The following is a 20,000-nucleotide window of genomic DNA, read 5'->3' as shown; positions in this document are numbered from 1 at the left end:
AAAAACACTGGTGAAGATGACAAGAATCCCATGAGAGACTTCTTTTGTATTGTTTTCTTCAATAAAGTGTTTGCAAAAAAAAAGAATTTGTCCATTTCAACTGTAACACAAGTGTCCGGTTTTATCTAAAAAAAACACACACAGTGTCTCACATTTCATTAATTTCTCCCTCAGGGTTCACACACACACACACACACACACACACACACAGTGATTTTTCAGTCTTCAGTCTCTGTACTAGCACTGGTTGCCACGGTAACCTTCATCAGTGGGTGGAGCAACTAGTCCGTTTTCTTGCAGCTAAAATGCCCTTATGGGAGAAGTGAAGTTTGTGTATAAAATTCAGCAGTGTATATCTGCATCACATCGTCCACGTCTCCCTGTCCATCACAGACCCTCACAGTCCAGCTGCAGGGGTTTAACCTGCACGTGAATCAGGTCAATATCTCTCTACATACACTGCAGCCCAATTTTACATTTTTAGAAGGAGTCTCCAGTGTCAGCGCTTCGTAAAGCTCTTTTCCAAGTAACAAAACAAGCTGGAAGATTTTGTCTCAGTCTAAAAAAAAAACTGGCTGGTGAGGAAACAATGAAGGAAAAATAAATGTCAAAGATGATTTACATCATGAAATGGAACTCTAAACGGATAAAAAGTACCATGAATAACGAGAGATAAATCAAACATGTGCAGTACTATGAAAATGGATTTCAGGGCAGCAGCAGAAACCCCATAACTCCTCCCACCACCTCGTTGTTGATTATTTTCCTGTGAAATAATATCATGTTTATGACGTTATGTTAAAATTCCACAACTGGAGGTCAAACTGGAAACATCTGTCTTTGGAGTTCTAAAGAAAGTAGCAACAGTGTGCTCCTGAATCTCTGTGAAACTGGAGAAAATGCTAAGTTTTTTATATATACATATATATTTTTTAGCATTTTCAGATTTTTCTGGAAAGATTTTAAGCTTTGTGGACTTGTATATTTAAGTATACTTAAGAAAAGCTGTGTTTTGTAATAGCATGTGTGTGTGTGTGTGTTATGGATAGGATCTGGTGAGTTTCTTTAATTCTAAACATTTTTCTGACCCTGAAATTAGCTCCGCCCCCAGACAGAATGTCTGTGAAGTGAAGCATGGTGTTGGAGATTAGTGTTTTCATTACAATCGCATTTCACCTCACCGCCACTAGAGGGCGATGCAAATCACCAACCCCGCGTTACTTCAGGACCGAAGACTAAAGATGTCTCTCACCTCATCATCCTTGAACCAGGACAAGCTCTCGGCCGTCAGCACGAACCAGTAGTCCTTAGCTCCTCCTTTCATGATGCTGATGTTGTTGATGGTCAACCATCCTTTGCGAATGACCTAATGAAGGGTGAAAGGGGCAAAAGTCAAAATACAGAAAAAACAAGAGGGTTGTGTGTGAATAGAGTGGTTTAATAAAAGTGTGGTAACATCTAAAGGGACAACAGAGATGTCTAAGTGGCAAAGTATAATAATAATAATAACAATAACAATAATAATAATAATAATATTAATAATAATAATAATATTAATATTAATAGTGCATATGATCTCCACAGAACCACAACAAACTGAACACTGGCTCAAGGTCAGAATCGCAGAAAGTGTGTGTGTGTGTGTACAGTGACTTGTACTTGTTTAATGAATCTTGTTTAATGAAACTGATTTCTATCAGTTTAGACAGAAAACTGTGTACATGGTTGCCAGGTTCCAGTATAATACCCACAGAAAATCAGCATATGTGAACCTCGTCTGTCCGCTTTCCCATGAACAGACCAAGAAAAAAGGATAAATCCATTTACTATCTCAACTTTTAGTTGAGTTTTAGAGTGGATGGTTAAGAAATTTAAACCTGGCAACCCATCCTCCCATAAAAGCCATTCTTTAAAACTATACATATAAGTGAAATCCTTGTGTTTGCACAACTTGTGTAATCTTGTGGGATTGTAAAGCTTTAAAACAACAACAAAATAAAAAGTTTTCATTTAGGACGCATTAATCTACAAGTCTTCAGTCTGAATAAATGATTCATTTCCACTCCTAATATGTGAATGTTAGCCATAAAATCTCTCCCTCTATCCATTTCACTCAGTCCTTATTGAGTTCTAGGACTAGGGTTTGGAAACCAGCAGGCCCTGAGAAATGCGTTCTTTCTTACCTGGATGTCCTGTCAGAGCAGGAAACATGGCGGATCTCCGTAAACATGGACATGCATGAGGACGGCTCGCTCACAGCACAGAGAGGGGGGAGTAGGGGTGGAAAACAAGATGCTGGCCATGATAACATAAAACAGTTCATGAAAACATAACTGAAGTTTAGGAGTGGGAGAGAAACAGAAAATCATCGCACAATCCATAAGGTCAGTCGCCACAGCCAACACTAACGCTCAGTGCTTTAACGTGTGATGATTGTTGACCTTCATGATGTGTACAAAGTTCATTTATTACACTTTCTTCCTAAACCTAATAATATACTAATAATAATAATCCCAGTATTGACTCTAATGCTTCTATCACCCACTCCTAACTCAACTCAAAAGCAGTCATGCAGCAAGGAGGAAATAAATGAACATAAAATTCAATCGCACATGAAAGCAGAATAATAGAGTAAGAGAGGAACACACTGTGTGTATGATGGAGAGACTGAGATGAGGTGTGAGAAGAAGAAGAAGAAGAAGAAGCTAGCAGGAAGACAGAAGTGAGAATGATTTCAGCCTTTTATTGTGTCTAATGCGAGAAACGAACCTGGTTCTTGAATTACCTTAGACACACACACACTAACCTGAGTACTAACCTGGTTTCCAGCAGAGCTTGTCTTGTTTGCTTGGCTGCTCCGCTGTTGTGCACTTTTGTGAATAAAAAGAAATGAAAGGAAGAAAGAATTTTATTTTACATGAAAATTCAGACACAAATTCCAGGATGTGAAAAGTGTGTCACAAATTTTGGAGCTGAAAAGGAATGACTGTTTAGATCTGATCTGCTGGATGGATTCTAAAGGCCTGATTTTGAAGGATTTTACCTCAGAGAAAATCGGGGGAAAAAATCCTCATTTGTGTCTTAACAAAACACAGAAACTAGCCTGAACATTTCAGCATCAACAGACACGGTCTGTCATTTTCTCAACGTTTTAAATAAATATATTTCACAAGTATTTCTGTTGTACAGACTTGGGATTCACTCTGGACTTCCCTCCTCTCTCTCTCAATTACATCATCTGACTCTTCCTCTATTTCATGACAAGGACACACATTTATCCATCCATCCATTTTCTACACCCACTTTATTCCTAATTAGGTCACGGGGATCTGCTGGAGCCTATCCCAGCACACACTGGGTGAAAGGACAGGGGTACACCCTGGACAGGTCACCAGTCCATCTCAGGGCCTCATATATAGACAGACAACCACACACACACATAGAATTACCAATCAACCTAATGTACATGTTTTTGGACTGTGGGAGGAAACTGGAGTAAACCCACACAGACACAGGGAGAACATGCAAACTCCACACAGAATGACCCCTGCCTGTTCCAACCCAGGATTCGAACCCAGGACCTTCTTGTGAGTGAGACAACAGTGCTAATCTATCCATCCATCCATCATCTATACCCACTTTATTCCTAATTAGGGTCACAGGGGTCTGCTGGAGCCAATCCCAGCACACATTGGGCGAAAGGCAGGAGGTACACCCTGGACAGGTCACCAGTCCATCACAGGTGGATGGACACATGTTTCCTGACACGTTTCCTGATCAACTCCCAAAAACATCCCCACTGCCCTCTGTGAGCCGTGTAACACAAACCTGCCTGCTTACACAATAATATAGATTTATAGAAGGATATTTCATTATATTGTTGTTGTTGTTGGTGGAATTATTATTATTTTTTTGTTGTTTACTTAAAAACACACACACACAAGACACAAGAAGTGGAAGTTTGGGAATTTTATTAAAGTTTTTCACACACGGAAAAAAACCTGCAGTAATGTTTCTCTCTCCTGTGTCTGCTCTCTCTCTCTCTCTCTCTCTCTCTCTCTCTAGAGACATGCAGGAGGGAACATGTTATTCCTCGCATTTCTCGCCTTCAGAAGCAGCTTCCTCTCTTTATTCCAGATGTCTCTGTAACTCTCCCAGTCCATTTTCTCCTCCTGCCAGCTCCTCTGCGTTTCCTCCCAGAGCTTTTTCTCTTCCTCCCAGCTCTCTCTCTCCTTCTTCCAGCTCTCCCTCTCTTCCTCTAAGCGCTCTTTCTCTTCCTCCCGGCTCTCTCTCTCCATCTTCCAGCTCTCTCTCTCTTCCTCTAAGTGCTCTTTCTCTTCCTCCCAGTTCTCTCTCTCCTTCTTCCAGCTCTCTCTCTCTTCCTCTAAGCACTGTTTCTGTTTCTCCCATCTTTCTGGCGCTTCCTCCCATAATGCTATCTGTTTCTTCCATCTCTCTCTCTCTTCAATCCAGTCTTCTTCATCTTTCTCCAAGAAATGTATCCTCGACTCTGCTATTTCTTCTTGCTCCGTAAAGACTGAGATGGAAGTCTGGAGCTCACAAATGTGTTGCAGAAGCACAGCGTTCCTCTCCTCCACCTCTCGCACCTTCAGGTTGTTTTGCTCCTCCAGCTCCTGCACCTTCAGGTTGTTTTGCTCCTCCACCTCTTGCACCTTCAGGTTGTTTTGCTCCTCCAGCTCCTGCACCTTCAGGTTGTTTTGCTCCTCCAGCTCCTGCACCTTCAGGTTGTTTTGCTCCTCCAGCTCCTGCACCTTCAGGTTGTTTTGCTCCTCCAGCTCCTGCACCTTCAGGTTGTTTTGCTCCTCCAGCTCCTGCACCTTCAGGTTGTTTTGCTCCTCCACCTCTTGCACCTTCACGTTTTTTTGCTCCTCCAGCTCTTGCACCTTCAGGTTGTTTTGCTCCTCCAGCTCTTGCACCTTCAGGTTGTTTTGCTCCTCCAGCTCTTGCACCTTCAGGTTGTTTTGCTCTTCAAACTCTTCAGTCTGCATTTCTGCGTCCATCTTAGCATCAGACAGACTTTCCGTCTCGACTTCTTTATCCTCTGTCCTGCTCTTCTGCAGGTCTTTCTGTCTTTCCTTCTGGAGCTGCTCTCTCTCCTCTTCTATCTGAGCCTGGTTTTGCTCCAGATCCTCTATCTTTGCCAGTAATTGCTCTGTCAGCTCCAGGTGAGTGATTTCTCTCTCCTCCATCTCTTTCTTAAATTCTGTAAATATTTCCTGCATTTGTTCTTGCAGATGATTCAGCTCCATCTTTCTGAGATCATTCTGTGTCTCGTTTTCCTTCTCAAGCTCTCGTATCCTCTTGGCCATCTCCTTCTTCTCCTCTCTGAGTTGTTCCACCATGTGGTCTTTCTCCTGCATCTGCTGAAGCCAGGTCCTGCTCTGCTCTTTCCAGGAAGCCACCATCTCTTGGATTTCTCTCTCTGCCGCAGAGCGTCTCCTCCTCTCGTTCTCCAGCTCGGACTCCTCTCCGTCCTGATGCTTTCTGTCAACAAAAAACATAGCTTCCACACCCCCTAATTTAAGAGTAACGACATTGTTCCTGTCGTCTGCTCTGTCTCTCCTTTTAGTGTCTCTCTCCTCATTTCTGTGATCCTGAGCTTCTTTCAGATTCTTTACTGTGCTCATTAACTCCATCATGAGCATCTGATTAGCTCTATCTCTCTCCATCTGTTCCACCTTAAACTCTGCTAGAGCTCTCTGCATATCTAACTGCAGATTATTTCTCCTCTCTGCCACAATGAGCGCTTCGACTCTTTCTGTGTCCTCCTCAAGCTCTCTCAACTTTTTAGCCATCTCTTCGTTCTCCTCTTGCATTTTCTTCATCATGCTGTCTTTCTGGAACAGCTTCTGACTGCTGCAGGAGGCCACTGGCTCTGGTTGCTCTCTCTCTGGTTTGTTAAAATCAGCCATTTCTTCACTAAACACTAAACACAGTGAAGATCTCTGTCTGCACCTCTGAGGAGGGTTTCGCTGAAATGGGTTTTTTTTTTTTACTAGAACGTCTGTGACGTCATTAAGAAATCTAGGGATCAGCGGGGGGGGGGGTTGCAGATGCGCCCGCGTCATCATGCGTGACGTGACGTCGTTCTTCTCGTGCGGAAGTGGCCGCGGATCTCGTGCATTTTAGCCAACTTCGAGCGCCGTTTCCTCCAATGGACTAGAAGAGCTGCAGCTCCGGGCCTCAGCCACTAGAGGGCCTCAGAGACCTGCGGCTGTTTGTGTTTCTTAATCCATCTCATGAGGCTGAAACACGCGACACGTTAAAGAAAACCCAGCACAGCTTTAAAGCTTTCCAACATCAGCTTGTGTATTTTCTTCAATTCTCTCAGCAGAATCGGGGATTTTCTCCAACTGAACAATAAAATGCCGAATTAATAAACACACAGTGGAATCGCTCCATTCATTTCACCTCAGACGGATATGGTGTTGTTTAATAAATCTTATTCATCATATCCACTGCTTTTTTTTTAGCTCTCTGAATGAAGCAGGACGGATTTCCCGAGTAACTGATTACAAAATAAATAAACACCATTAAATACAGGAGAGCTGTGAAGCTAGTTAGCGTCAGGCTAAATATTATCATGAATGTAAACCACTAGCCACGTTTGCTAACAGGCGAGCTAGCGTCCTATAAATATCTAATACTATAATATAATAACTGTTAGTCTGTATGTGTATGGAACTGGGCCTGATCATCATGATAATATTCCATCCATTCTCCCAGATCTGGACTGAAGTTTAACTTTATTTCAGGGATTTATTCGATAATCCATAAATATTATCCTTTACATTTTGTAAATATGACGATTTACAGTTTAAAAAGTTTGACTGAACCATATCAGGGTATCCTTTATGTTATCATCCATTAAGATGATTTATTTACAACACATTTCTCTATTCAGTAATCTTTACAATATCAAATCATCATTGTTCTAACAGTAGAGATGTTGAAATAATACAATAATAAATCCTCAGAAGCAGGAACAAGGATTAAAAGCAGCACCATTTAGAACAAGTGAGGAAACGATGCCTTTACCACCAACATCACCAAGTCCAGTCCTTATTCTTACTAATTCCCGAAATTCCCTTCAAATACACCTCAAATCTCTTACGGAAATATTATTTCAGACATGCTGTGACCATGTTACTAAAATAATCCCATATAAATCCTACAAACATTCACTTCCACTCGTTCTTCAGACACCAAGGTAGTAACCTTCATCACCGAGGAACCTGACGGAGTTCCTGAGAGAGAGGAAAAATCCTCCAGAGTGTTTTCCATTGCACTCCGAATCCATCAAACTCTCCACTTTACAGGAGAAACATCATTGGAAAAGCCTCCACTGAGGAGAATTCGTAGCACGGTTGTCATTTTGTGGGTCTTCTTACATTAGGAGACATGTTGAGTGAAAATAACAGTTTTTATTTGCAGCACCAGGAATCTTCAGCATCATACATTTAGCACTTATTGATCAGGCAAGAGGAACGTACGGACAGTCTGGGGAGCAGCTGAACGCAGCATATTAACATTATCGTTATAGTGAATACCTACTTGGCAAATCCAATGAAATCCTCATGGTTGGTGTTGATGTACGCGAGCTGGACATCGATGAGTAACAGAATCTGTGGGGGGAAAAATTTAAAGGCTTTAATGCTCTTTTCTATTTTCTGTGTTGTTGTTGTTGTTGTTTTTCTTGTGCTGCTGAGATTCCTGTGAAAGCGGTCATTACCTGCTCTTTGGCCCGGCTCTCGCGCTCGCGAATGTGTGAAGTGACGATTCGCTCGGTCTCCTCCCTCAGCATGGGGAACGTCCCCAACTACAGACACGTAACACACACATGAATACACTATCACACTGCACACACTTTACAGAGTTCAACACCAAGAATTGCTTCACCAGTTCTGTAGAAAATACATGATGAATACTTAGTCTGGACAAGAAATGTGTGTGTGTGATACTGGATGTTCTGTTAGGAGACATTTCATTCATTTAGGGAAGGAGTCTTCAGTGTCAGTGCTTTGTGACGACTCAGTACAAGGACAAGCGGTGTTATAGAGAGGGAAAAATGAAACACAGGTGAGGGAATGACCTCCCATAACACACGGACACCTTGTTTTACACACGTTCCACAACATCAAATGCAGACTTCTAAATATGATGAAAACATGGGAACGTTATAGTGATGGCCATCTTAGACACCCGGGTGCACTTTTTTCTGTAGGCCCCGCCTCCTAAACTTTGAGTAAAGAAAGTTTAAAGTGATAATAAAGTAGCAGATCATCGATAATAGGCTCCTCCCTTTTCTTTCTTTCTTTTAAATTACTCATAAAAATGAGAACAAAGCTTTATTGAGCATATACACAATGATTTTTAATAGAAATCCAACATTAACCCTTGATAGCAGGTCACTCTGTGACTATTTGTACCCTGGGATAACGTTTGTGGTCAGTGGTTTGTTGTCAGGTAGAGAATAAACGAAATGACTTTACCCGTGTCCGGGTTTACATAACGTCACAGAAATAAGAAGGGCTGTACCTTATTAGCGCACTGCCGCACTGTGTTGATGAGCTCCTGAATGACCAGGTCAATACATTTAATGCAGGGTTCCTTCAGCTTCACGACCTGTTTCTTTACTATCGCCTCGAACGCCATGTCTGGAGTGAACAGCCCCGTCCTGAAAACACGAAGATGCTTTTAGCTATCGTTTCCATAGCAACAACTAAGCCACAGGGACGTCTACCTCGGAAGGCGGAAAGTGGGCCGTCTGCTAGAACTGCATTCTGATTGATTGAAATGATGTAAGCGTGATTGACTGTAGGTACGACGAAACATTTTGACTGATGATTGCTGCACTCTGATTGGTTCAGATAAAGATGATACATGTTTTACTGGCTACATAATGTACAAAAAATTCAGTATTTTGTTCATACAGGGATCCAGACTGGTTTATTGAGCATCCACAGGAAGAAACGGTGCGTTCCAGTCAAGTCGGAAAGATGGTGTTTAAGAGGCGAACAGCACGGCAAAGTCGGAATTACGAGCGGGGAACTTGTAAATATGCCAGAATCAATGGATGCAGCGTCTGTAGCTGAGCTGATGCTCTATATATCAGTTCAATTTACATCATACGAAAAATCAGTGTCTGTATAAACAACAGGTATAGAAGTGAGAATTTGATAAAGTATGTTTTGCTGTTACAGTTAACAGGGTTGAGTTGATACCCTCACCTGATGCCGTGGATGTTTTTGATGGCGTAGCTGATCTCTCGGCGCATCTCCTTGTCATCACACTCCATCTGTGGATCACAGACAACATTTCAGACCACTGAACAAACAGATTTCCTGTGTCACATTGTGCCGTTCTTTCCAGCGTCTCTGTAATTCGGCGATATCACAATTCCTTACTGTTCATTCTCACTGATTTATTTCTCAGAGCCTGAGCTCACAGCTGGAGCACTCTCACATGAAGCACTTGCCTTGACCAGTTCAAACGGGAAGCGTTCGTGGAAGATGCGGTTGATCTTGGCTCCTCCCGACAGCTCGACAGTGTCCACCTGATCGCCCGATCCCTCGATCCGCTTCTCGAAGTCCACCGCAAACTGCTGCACCATTCTATAACACACACACACCTTCCAATAAAACACCACAGGTTTGAATGAGGAGTTGAGTTTGTCACGGTTTAGTGTGTGTATAGAGAATACGTGTAAATTTGGAATAAATCTAACTCTCCTTTATATCATTAGTATCATGGGAAAGTTTAGACGCTCTAGCTTGCCTTAACTGCAGTATAATTTCTTATTTCTGGAGTAACTCCTCGATGTCTCGTCCATACAGGTGTCCACTCTTTGACTCGGCTTTTTTATGAGTGTTGAAAGATGATTAATGTTTATTTTAAATTAGAGGATCCTTCGACACTCCCCCTGAAAATACTTTAGTCTTATTAATTCATTATTGTTGAATGCCTTTATTTAGCACCAGCACACCTTCTGCCATTGCTCCATGGTCAGGATCTGATGCTCACATACTCACAGTGTCTGAGCTTTCAGTGATGTGTAGGAGTCAGCATGTTCACTCTGACTGGTCTACAGCTACACTTCCTCAGATACAGCTAACTGTGATGCTCTGTGTCTTCTGACTCCTTTCTATCAAAGGCAGCATGAAGGTTTTCAGCAATTTGTGCTGCTGTAGCTCTGCTGTGGGATCAGACCAGACGGTTTAGCCTTCAGTGAGCCTTGAATGTCCATGACTGGTCACTGGAACAGCCCACAGGACCTGCTGCTTCTAACACATCCACACAATTTTGAGAACTGACTGTTCATTTGCTGCCTAATATACCCCCCGATAGACATAATATACCCCCCGATAGACATAATATACCCCCCGATAGACCTAATATACCCCCCCGATAGACCTAATATACCCCCCCGATAGACCTAATATAGCCCCCCTGATAGATCTACTATACCCCCCGATAGACCTAATATACCCCCCCGATAGACCTACTATACCCCCCCGATAGACCTACTATACCCCCCTGATAGACCTAATATAGCCCCCCTGATAGACCTATTATACCCCCCCCCCCCGACAAACCTAATATACCCCCCCTGACAGACCTAATATACCCCCCCCTAATATGGTGTGTTGTGGTGTGTTGTGTTGGGTAAAATAAACTGACTGCAGCAGGGCTTTAGTCTTGCGTGACGGATCATCAGGTCTGAAGTGACGATATTCCTCTGCCTCTTTGTCCAGAGCGAGAAGCTGAGATTGAAGTTTACTCCGAAAAGCAGGAAGAGTGTCTCGAATGTGATTGGTCAGTTGCTGTGGAGATCAAAATCCAGAAAGTGTGACACAACAAAGAATTACACTAAATGTTTAAGTTAGACACGACACACTACACAGAGAACTGATTGGTCAGAAGGTGATGTTTAAGTTAGCATGACACTACACACTACACAGAGAACTGATTGGTCAGAAGATGATGTTTATGTTAGCATGACACTACACACTACACAGAGAACTGATTGGTCAGAAGGTGATGTTTAAGTTAGCATGACACGACACACTACACAGAGAACTGATTGGTCAGAAGATGATGTTTATGTTAGCATGACACTACACACTACACAGAGAACTGATTGGTCAGAAGATGATGTTTATGTTAGCATGACACTACACACTACACAGAGAACTGATTGGTCAGAAGGTGATGTTTAAGTTAGCATGACACTACACACTACACAGAGAACTGATTGGTCAGAAGATGATGTTTATGTTAGCATGACACTACACACTACACAGAGAACTCATTGGTCAGAAGATGATGTTTATGTTAGCATGACACGACACACTACACAGAGAACTCATTGGTCAGAAGGTGATGTTTAAGTTAGCATGACACGACACACTACACAGAGAACTGATTGGTCAGAAGATGATGTTTATGTTAGCATGACACGACACACTACACAGAGAACTGATTGGTCAGAAGCTGACCGGTTTATCTGACAGTAGTGCAGCTGCTAATAACAGCTAATTTGTCAGCGCTAACTTGTTTTCCGACAGGAAAGTATTCAGGACAGAGGTTTGTGGTTTCTCTGGGCTTTCATAAGCATGCAGTGAGGGAGTTTTAGATGCTACCTGGTTCAGGGTTTTCTGCAGGTGAGGTGTACCCATGCTGTCAGCCAGGTGTCTGTATGATGGATGAGACAGGAAGAACTTCCTCTCTGCAGCCAGAGCCGCTTTAATGTCCTTCTTTCCTTCAATGTCCTTCTGACTGCGGTTCACCACCCCGATATAACCTGAGACAGGGGCAAAGAGGACGACAGTGTGAGAGATCTGTGTGTGTGTGTGTGTGTGTGTGTGAGAGAGAGAGAAAATTTGAATAGATCTAGGGGTGAATCCATCCATCTATTAATCCATCCATCCATCTGACTATCCATCCATCCATCTATTCATCCATTCGACTATCCATCCATCCATACATTCCTCCATCCATTCATCCATCCAAGCATAGGGAGAACATCTCCAACACACACACACACACACACAGGGCAGAGGCAGGAATCAAACCCCCAACCCTGGAGTCATCAAGCAAGCATACTAACCACTGATGTTGTTGAGACTTAAACGCATCCTTTGTGATAAAAAACCTCATTATCAAGGATGAGTAAACAGTATCATGTGTCTTCAGCTGATGAAGCTTGTTTATTAATATGCACATGTAAAATATCACCCAGTTTGCTGTTCAGACTGCAGTAAATCACACAGCAGGTGCTGAATGCATTCATTTGCATGGACTCGGCGGTGTGTGTTTGCTGGAACTGAATCATCAGGAGCTTCTCTGTAACATCTTATTTATCTTCACCAGCACAAGTCCAAGTGATTAGAAAGTTGTAATGTGTTCATTGGCATGGACTCAGAAAGAACATCTATACATTTTGACCAACAGGGCTCACACCATGACCAAAAAAATGTAAAAAAGCAATTCATTTTGGTGCCAATTTAATTGACACAATTTACTTACTTACTCACAATTTACTTTTTTTCCAAGCAGGAATGAAATGTTTTGGGTTTAAAGGCGCAGACATGCGATAGAGCTGTGATATATTTGTGTAAAATAGTCGTGATAACTGCATTCATCGAGAATGATTCAAAATATTCAAAATTTCACTTCAGAATTGTTCCTCAGAGTCATCCCTAAAGAAGAAAGACGAGTAATCGTGGTCTCACCCCTCCGCAGAGGAAGCAGCTTGTTCTCCAAAACTTCTCGAGCATCAGTGCCTTCATCCATCAGGTCCAGTTTAGTGATCACGCCGATGGTCCTCAGACCTGCAGCAGGAAACTTTACAGGTTAGGAACAGTGTCACTGTGTCTTACAGATACAACAGGGTGATGTGGGTTTAAGTCAAACACTAGAGTGATCATGATTATCACAGATACGCTAAAAGGAAATAAGCTCTGGGCTGTTTACGTGAAAGATACATGTGATCTGAGTCGAAATAGATAGATAGATAGATAGATAGATAGATAGATAGATAGATAGATAGATAGATAGACAGACAGACAAACTGATAGATAGATAGATAGATAGATAGATAGATAGATAGATAGATAGATAGATAGATAGATAGATAGATAGATAGATAGATAGATAGATAGACAAACTGATAGATAGAAAGATAGATAGATAGATAGATAGATAGATAGATAGATAGATAGATAGATAGATAGATAGATAGATAGATAGATAGACAAACTGATAGATAGAAAGATAGAAAGACAGACAGACAGACAGACAGACAGACAGACAGACAGATAGATAGATAGATAGATAGATAGATAGATAGATAGATAGACAAAATGGATGGATGGAAGGATAAATAGACAGACAGACAGACAGACAGACAGACAGACAGATAGACAGATAGATAGATAGATAGATAGATAGATAGATAGATAGATAGATAGACAAAATGGACGGACGGATGGACGGAAGGATAAATAGACAGACAGACAGATAGACAGACAGACAGACAGACAGACAGACAGACAGATAGATAGATAGATAGATAGATAGATAGATAGATAGATAGATAGATAGATAGATAGATAGATAGATAAAATGGACGGACGGATGGACGGAAGGATAAATAGACAGACAGACAGACAGACAGACAGATAGACAGACAGACAGACAGACAGATAGATAGATAGATAGATAGATAGATAGATAGATAGATAGATAGATAGATAGATAGATAGATAGATAGATAGACAAAATGGACGGACGGATGGACGGAAGGATAAATAGACAGACAGACAGACAGACAGACAGATAGATTTTGATAGAGCGTGTGTCAGGTGAACTCTCTGCTCCATCAGACTCAGAGACAGTGTGAAACTTTGAGAAAAGTGCCTGTACTCAGTGTGACATCATCATTGTGCTCCTCAGACTGTCAGTCACTGCTGTTAGACTCAACACAGAAGCTGAATCTCACCATCATGCATCAGATTCAACTCAGACACGTCTTATATTTCACAGCACTTTAGAGTTCTGTCTGAGGTCTAAATATAGACTTTGCTTTTCCCATTCTCAACAAATCTCAAGTCAGAATATTGAGTAAAGTGCAAAAGAAAGACATCATTCTGATTCCAGCTTCTTCACACGTTGTCAATGTGTCACAGGTTTTCAGTAGAACGGTCTAACATGAGCCGGACCTTCACAACACGCAGAACCGACACACTGTAGGGTCTCGCTGCACCACAGATCGAACTCATAAATAAGACATGTCTCCGGTCTCACCCTGAGGATCCACGTCTTTAGCCAGTTTGAGGGCGTCGGAGTTGGCCAGGTCGGTGTTGGCAGGAGTGACGGCGAGGATGAGGCAGCTCTCTCGGCTGATGAACTGCATGATCATGTCGCGGATCTGCTGCTCGATGTCTGCTGGCTGGTCTCCCACGGGCACCTTGGTGATCCCCGGCAGATCGATCAGTGTCAGGTTCAACACTGCGCAGAGGAAAGATGATCCTCAATTCAATTTATTCCACAATTACACCACTTATATTACCAGCTTTCTGAATCTGGGGTCCAGACACCTGCTGAGTTAAACAGACCTGAACCTGAGGTTGTTCGAGGACCAAAAAAAAGAGAAAGAAATGAAAAAAATTTCTAGTAGTAGTTAACTAGCAGGTTACAGTTTAGCATTGTTTAGCATGGTATTTAGCATTAGCATAAATACCACACTGGTACCACATTCATTTGTAGACTGTTAGCATATACAAGTGAAATATTCAAGCTTTGTTTATTTATTTATTTAAAAATCTAGATCTACTCTATTTGTGAAAAGTATTTTGATATGATATGTTATATGATATGATATGATATGATATGATATGATATGATATGATATATTTCGGCCACATTTCCCACCACACACAGTACACCGCCTCCACTGAGGCACATGATATTAAATAACCTTTAAGAAACTGCCTTCCGCTTCCTAAAATAGATCCTGTTATTTTGTGTTTTGTTCATGGGGAAATGGGAGGAAGCGTACTGACTGCGTTTATATAGTAGCCAGTGCTACGAATGCCAAGAGCTGTCCTCTTCAAACTGGCACACCACTTTCCCAGTAACGCCCAGTGAGGGTTCTTTCCTTCCAGCATTCAGCTTTTTATACCTCAGTAAAACCAAACATAGTTCAAATAGGCAGTGAAGCAACCTGAATAACTATACAACACATAAACTAGTTTACTAACAGCTAACGGACTCCATCAGTGGAAAGAAATGAACGATGTTCAGGCTGTGAGTCTGATAGAAAATGAGTCTGTCGGCTTTCAGTGTGTTTTAGACGCGTGTTTTTCCCTCTGTTGCAGAACCTCACACAGAATTTTACTGCTTTTTAGATGAACAAGCACTTGGAGAACATCTCAGAGAGCAGAAATGGGTTTGAAATCAACATTTACTTTGAAGATACAAACATTTGTGTGGGAAAAAAATAACCGTTTTTATTTTCGTGGAACATTTCTATGAATATATCGCTTCTAGTAGGCTAGGGGAAAACAGAAATACTTATGAAGCTCTACAAATTCTTAAAGTCCTGAGTGTCTACTTTCATATGAGCTTCAGATTAACTATTAACATGATGAAGAGATTTAATGCTGAAACAGGAGGTAATTTCATTTGTGGCTTCTGGGGAAAAGAGTTAAACAAACTAATAATCAGCGATGAGATAAGGCTTTCAGGTTGTAAAGAATGGAACGTACCATGTGGAGAAAACACCCTCAGGTTGATAGGAACTGGCGAGATTCCCTTATTGGCTCCAGTGACGCGGTCCGTCTCCGCCTCGATCTCCTGACGCACTTCATCGAAATCCGTGAACTTCTTTCCTTTGCAGTGAAGAAACTCAGCCCACTCTGTGAAAAAAAAAAAACAACAAGATGCATTAAACGGATATTTGAAGTTGTGGAACGATCCACAGATTCACGGTAGAAATCTTCAGAAATCCCCAATTCAGTGTATCTTCATCAGTGTCGCTTGACGTAAACTTTCAGAGTTTTATGGCTTCCTTTATTCACCAGTCCGAGCCAACTTAGCTTGAGAGTTAAATGTTCATTATACAGCATATGTATACTAGACCACGTAAACAGTATTTAATAAAACAGGGCAGACGATGTGAGCTGGAATTTGCCTAAGGTAGATTTTACTTACTTCAGTCACGTCCAGTTCTGTACTTTCTGGACCTTTTTCTTGCATAACATTGATATTGTTGACTGTAAAAACAGTATTATCTAGCCTAAATATTCTGAAAATTCATGTATCAGGTTGTAAATTCATTCAGAAATCTAATGTGAGGCCAATGTTAAATAAATATAACAGTATAAATTATTTGCTTTTTCTTTGCATTTCTTTCAGATTAATCAGAGACACTTCAGTCATTTTATTGTTGCAGCCAAAAGTTTTATTTATTCATTTATTGATTTTTTTATTTATGTATTTATTCATTCATTCATTTATATTATAAAAAAAAAATTAAGCTTTTTTCTAATTATTATTTTGGGTGAAAAACTACTTAAATTTGTGAAATCATAAAGCACAGGATTCTTCTTTTAAACTCCTAGAACTGAGACACATACAGTATGTAATGACTTTCACCAGATCCTGGAGGGATTGTTTTATGTTACAACTTATTCCATTTGCTAGCAAAGTCGAAGCAAACTGCTTCTTCAGTCTGCATTTTCAATCCCAGATTTTTCATATGTACAGGCAAGTGCTTGGGTTTAAGGACGGTGATGCAGCCTGTAATGAATACATCATTCAGGAAAAGCCTCTATTCAAACATTACAGCTGAATGTACTCTATATGACACAATGCAGCACAACAGAAGTAGGAAATAGCTTGGACATTGGCAGGGTTTGGGTTAAAATATATAAATAATATATAATGTGTTAATATGAAAACTGTGGAATGGATAAAAATGGGCTTTTATGAGTTATATCTGGTCTTATTATTCATCAAGTGTCTACTCATCTGAAACACTTTCTAGGTCATGACAGGAACTCGACAAGGGAGCGTTAAAATTAGTACAGTCGTGTCATAATAAAGGTAACGTGGACTGTACAAATGTAAAATAACCACACACACACACACACACACACACACACACTCTCTCTCTGTTTCGGCTTCAATACCGAAGACTTTTCCACAACATTTCCCTCGATGGCCGTCAGTGAAGGTCATCTTAGAATGCCTTTCATCTAGTGGCCTGCAGCCACATACCTACTGCCATGTATTTCTAATATTACATTCCTCTTGGAGTCGAGACTGAATGAATCAAACAACTTAAGCTGGCAGGCAAAAAAAAAGGCAATGTTACTAACACTAGAATACAACTGATAAGCGATGCTTAAGCAATATCTAAAAAGCATTAAAGTATAGCATAATATTCAGTACAACAGCCATATTGATATTCAGTACAACAGCCATGCTGATATTCAGTACAAAACCTGTGCTGATGTTCAGGACAACAGCCATGCTGATATTCAGTACAAATCCTGTGCGGATATTCAGTACAACAGCCATGTTAATATTCAGTGCAACAGCCATGCTGATATTCAGTACAAAACCTGTGCTGATATTCAGGACAAAAACTTTCTGATATTTAGTACAAGAGCCATGTTGATATTCAGCACAACAGCTGTGCCGATAATCAGTACAACAGTCATGTTGATATTCAGTACAAGAGCCACGTTAAAATTCAGTACAACAGCCATGTTGATATTCAGTACAGCAGCCGTGATGATATTCAGTGCAATAGCCGTGATGATATTCAGTACAATAGAAGTGCTGATATTCAGTACAACAGGCTTGCTGAAATTCAGTATTCAGTAATGATGCCAGAATAGGAATTTTAAGCAGATCGATCCACAGTGAAACATGTGATCAGTGTAGTTGTACTAAATCTAAACAATATTGGAACACCATTCAGCCAATCACGTTATTGAAGCTTGCCACATGTCAACATACATATTACCAAAGACATCTACAGTGCCCTCCAAAAGTATTGGAACAGCAAGGCCAGTTCATTGTATTTGCTAAACGATATAAAGACATTTGGGTTTAAGACACAAAAGATATATGAAATATTTTAGCTCAAAATGATTGCAAATGATTTTAAAAAGCTTTATTTCCTTACATTTACATCTGGATGTGTTAACTTAGAATGCGACACTTTTTTTTGTTTGAACCAACCCATTTTGCAAGTGGTCATAAATATTGGAACACGTGACTGACAGGTGTTTCTTTGGTGTCCTGAAACAATACTGCCGAAACGAAACCTCGATTCCTGCTCAAACTGATCAATTATAAACACGATCGGCTCCCAGAGCCGCTGAATATCCGTCTTGATGGACGAGCGCTATGAGCAGAAGCTTAGAACAAAAACAGGTGCACTCTGACCAATGAGAGGACAGTTTTACTCACGTGTGACTCGTAAAAACAGCACATTTTTGGTACACTTTGAAATTTCGCTGTGTGAAAGCGAACTGAGCCAAAGAGAAAATGCAGCAGTGTAAGTCCTCAGTTTCTGAAGAAAGTGCTGATGATAAGTCCGGTATGAGCAAATATACTACCTAAAGTTACTAAAATATCAGAGAAATCTGAACAGTAAGCTAAATGTTGCGTGTTTTATAGAAATGTGTGTGTGTTTATGTAGGTCAGGCTGCTCACCTGTGTTAGAGTTGATAAGCTGCAGCACCAGAGGTCTACGGGTGACGATGCCAGAGCCTCGGGGAAGAAAATCCCTTTAAAAAAGACAATATTTCAAATAAATACACTGAGAGTGGGCAAACAGCGATAAATGATTGGCCGGAGTTCATTCTAAATGAACTCATACGCTACAGGTATCTTTTATCTGACCCTGCGTACTGATCACAAAGCAATTAGCTTTAGATGAAAAAGGAGCTTGAAAGGCATTAGGTGGCCTGCTAGAGATAGCCGAGAGAGAGCCATCGCTGTGAAGGAGCTTCCTGAGGGACAGATACTATTTTAATATCAGAGACAAACAAAGCAGCTCTTTCAGCTTCGGCATAGCGTTTAGATTCATCTTTATATCAGAGCGCTGTTATATTCCCAATTCTGATCAGAAGTTGACTTACAACTAACAGTTTTTTGGGGATGTTTTCTGCCATCTGGAAATCTTCAGGGCAAAGGGGGTGACGATTACAGTCTTTTTCCATACAATGACATTTTATTTTTGCTTGAAATGAGGGCGAAAAAACATATATGACTATTGGCAGCTGTAAAAACGCAAAAGAAAACAGGAAAATACTTGTTTTGAGGCTAAACCAACGTTAAATGTCATCCGTGAAGTTCTATAAAACGCCCCCAAGTGTTTTCCTTCTTACATAATATACTATTAAGAAAAAGAAATAAAGCTCGTCTCACACACACACCCACCCACCCACACACACACAGGCTTTTGTATGATTTGAGAGCGTGTGATTGGACTATTCAGTGTGTGTGTGTGTGACTGGACTATTCAGTGTGTGTGTGTGTGTGTGTGTGTGTGGTGATGAGTAGGTGATCTATGTCATTTCCATCAGCAGTGAAACATGAAGTGAGATTTTATCACAGCAGAAGCTGCAGGGTTTCTGTGATTACTGTGATGACCTTGTCCACTTGTTTTTATACAGCCACATTCACACACACATCGAGACCAGAGTTCATTCGTTTTCAGTGAGATCGGTGACTTTCGGTGACGTGATTGACAGTGAACTCTGGAGACTAGATGTGGGCGTGTCCAAATCAGTGACATCATGAAGTTTTTTTTCCTAATACGGAGCGACCTGGTACAACAGGGGTTAAGACAGTAGCGTATGATGTGATGCAGATATACACTAAATCTCCCTCAAAACCTTTTAGCCACAAGAAATCTGACTTGTTATCAACACTAGTAGCTCCACCCATTGATAAAC

General features: G+C 41.0%; 1 protein-coding gene across 5 annotated transcripts in view; it reads right to left on the bottom strand.

The window, feature by feature from the left end:
• The window catches only part of LOC131355817 (dynamin-3-like), a 71,337-nt gene that overhangs the window by 48,453 nt on the left and 2,884 nt on the right, over nucleotides 1–20,000 (bottom strand). For 3 of the 5 annotated variants that reach the window (XM_058394327.1, XM_058394329.1, XM_058394330.1), the window contains exons 3-15: nucleotides 18,754–18,827; nucleotides 15,792–15,941; nucleotides 14,329–14,532; nucleotides 12,756–12,854; nucleotides 11,664–11,824; nucleotides 10,702–10,844; nucleotides 9,500–9,635; nucleotides 9,252–9,319; nucleotides 8,560–8,698; nucleotides 7,754–7,840; nucleotides 7,576–7,646; nucleotides 2,807–2,870; nucleotides 1,253–1,366 (exon numbers count right to left, since the gene is read on the bottom strand). In XM_058394327.1, coding sequence (XP_058250310.1) covers nucleotides 1,253–1,366; nucleotides 2,807–2,870; nucleotides 7,576–7,646; nucleotides 7,754–7,840; nucleotides 8,560–8,698; nucleotides 9,252–9,319; nucleotides 9,500–9,635; nucleotides 10,702–10,844; nucleotides 11,664–11,824; nucleotides 12,756–12,854; nucleotides 14,329–14,532; nucleotides 15,792–15,941; nucleotides 18,754–18,827 — 1,510 coding nt within the window. The remainder of the gene's footprint in view (nucleotides 1–1,252; nucleotides 1,367–2,806; nucleotides 2,871–7,575; nucleotides 7,647–7,753; nucleotides 7,841–8,559; nucleotides 8,699–9,251; nucleotides 9,320–9,499; nucleotides 9,636–10,701; nucleotides 10,845–11,663; nucleotides 11,825–12,755; nucleotides 12,855–14,328; nucleotides 14,533–15,791; nucleotides 15,942–18,753; nucleotides 18,828–20,000) is intronic. The other 2 variants (XM_058394328.1, XM_058394331.1) reach the window with 1 other exon arrangement.

Source organism: Hemibagrus wyckioides, linkage group LG07 (genome assembly GCF_019097595.1).
Source record: "Hemibagrus wyckioides isolate EC202008001 linkage group LG07, SWU_Hwy_1.0, whole genome shotgun sequence".
Classification (NCBI taxonomy): Eukaryota; Metazoa; Chordata; class Actinopteri; order Siluriformes; family Bagridae; genus Hemibagrus; species Hemibagrus wyckioides.
This window is presented reverse-complemented; position numbering and strand designations above follow the sequence as displayed.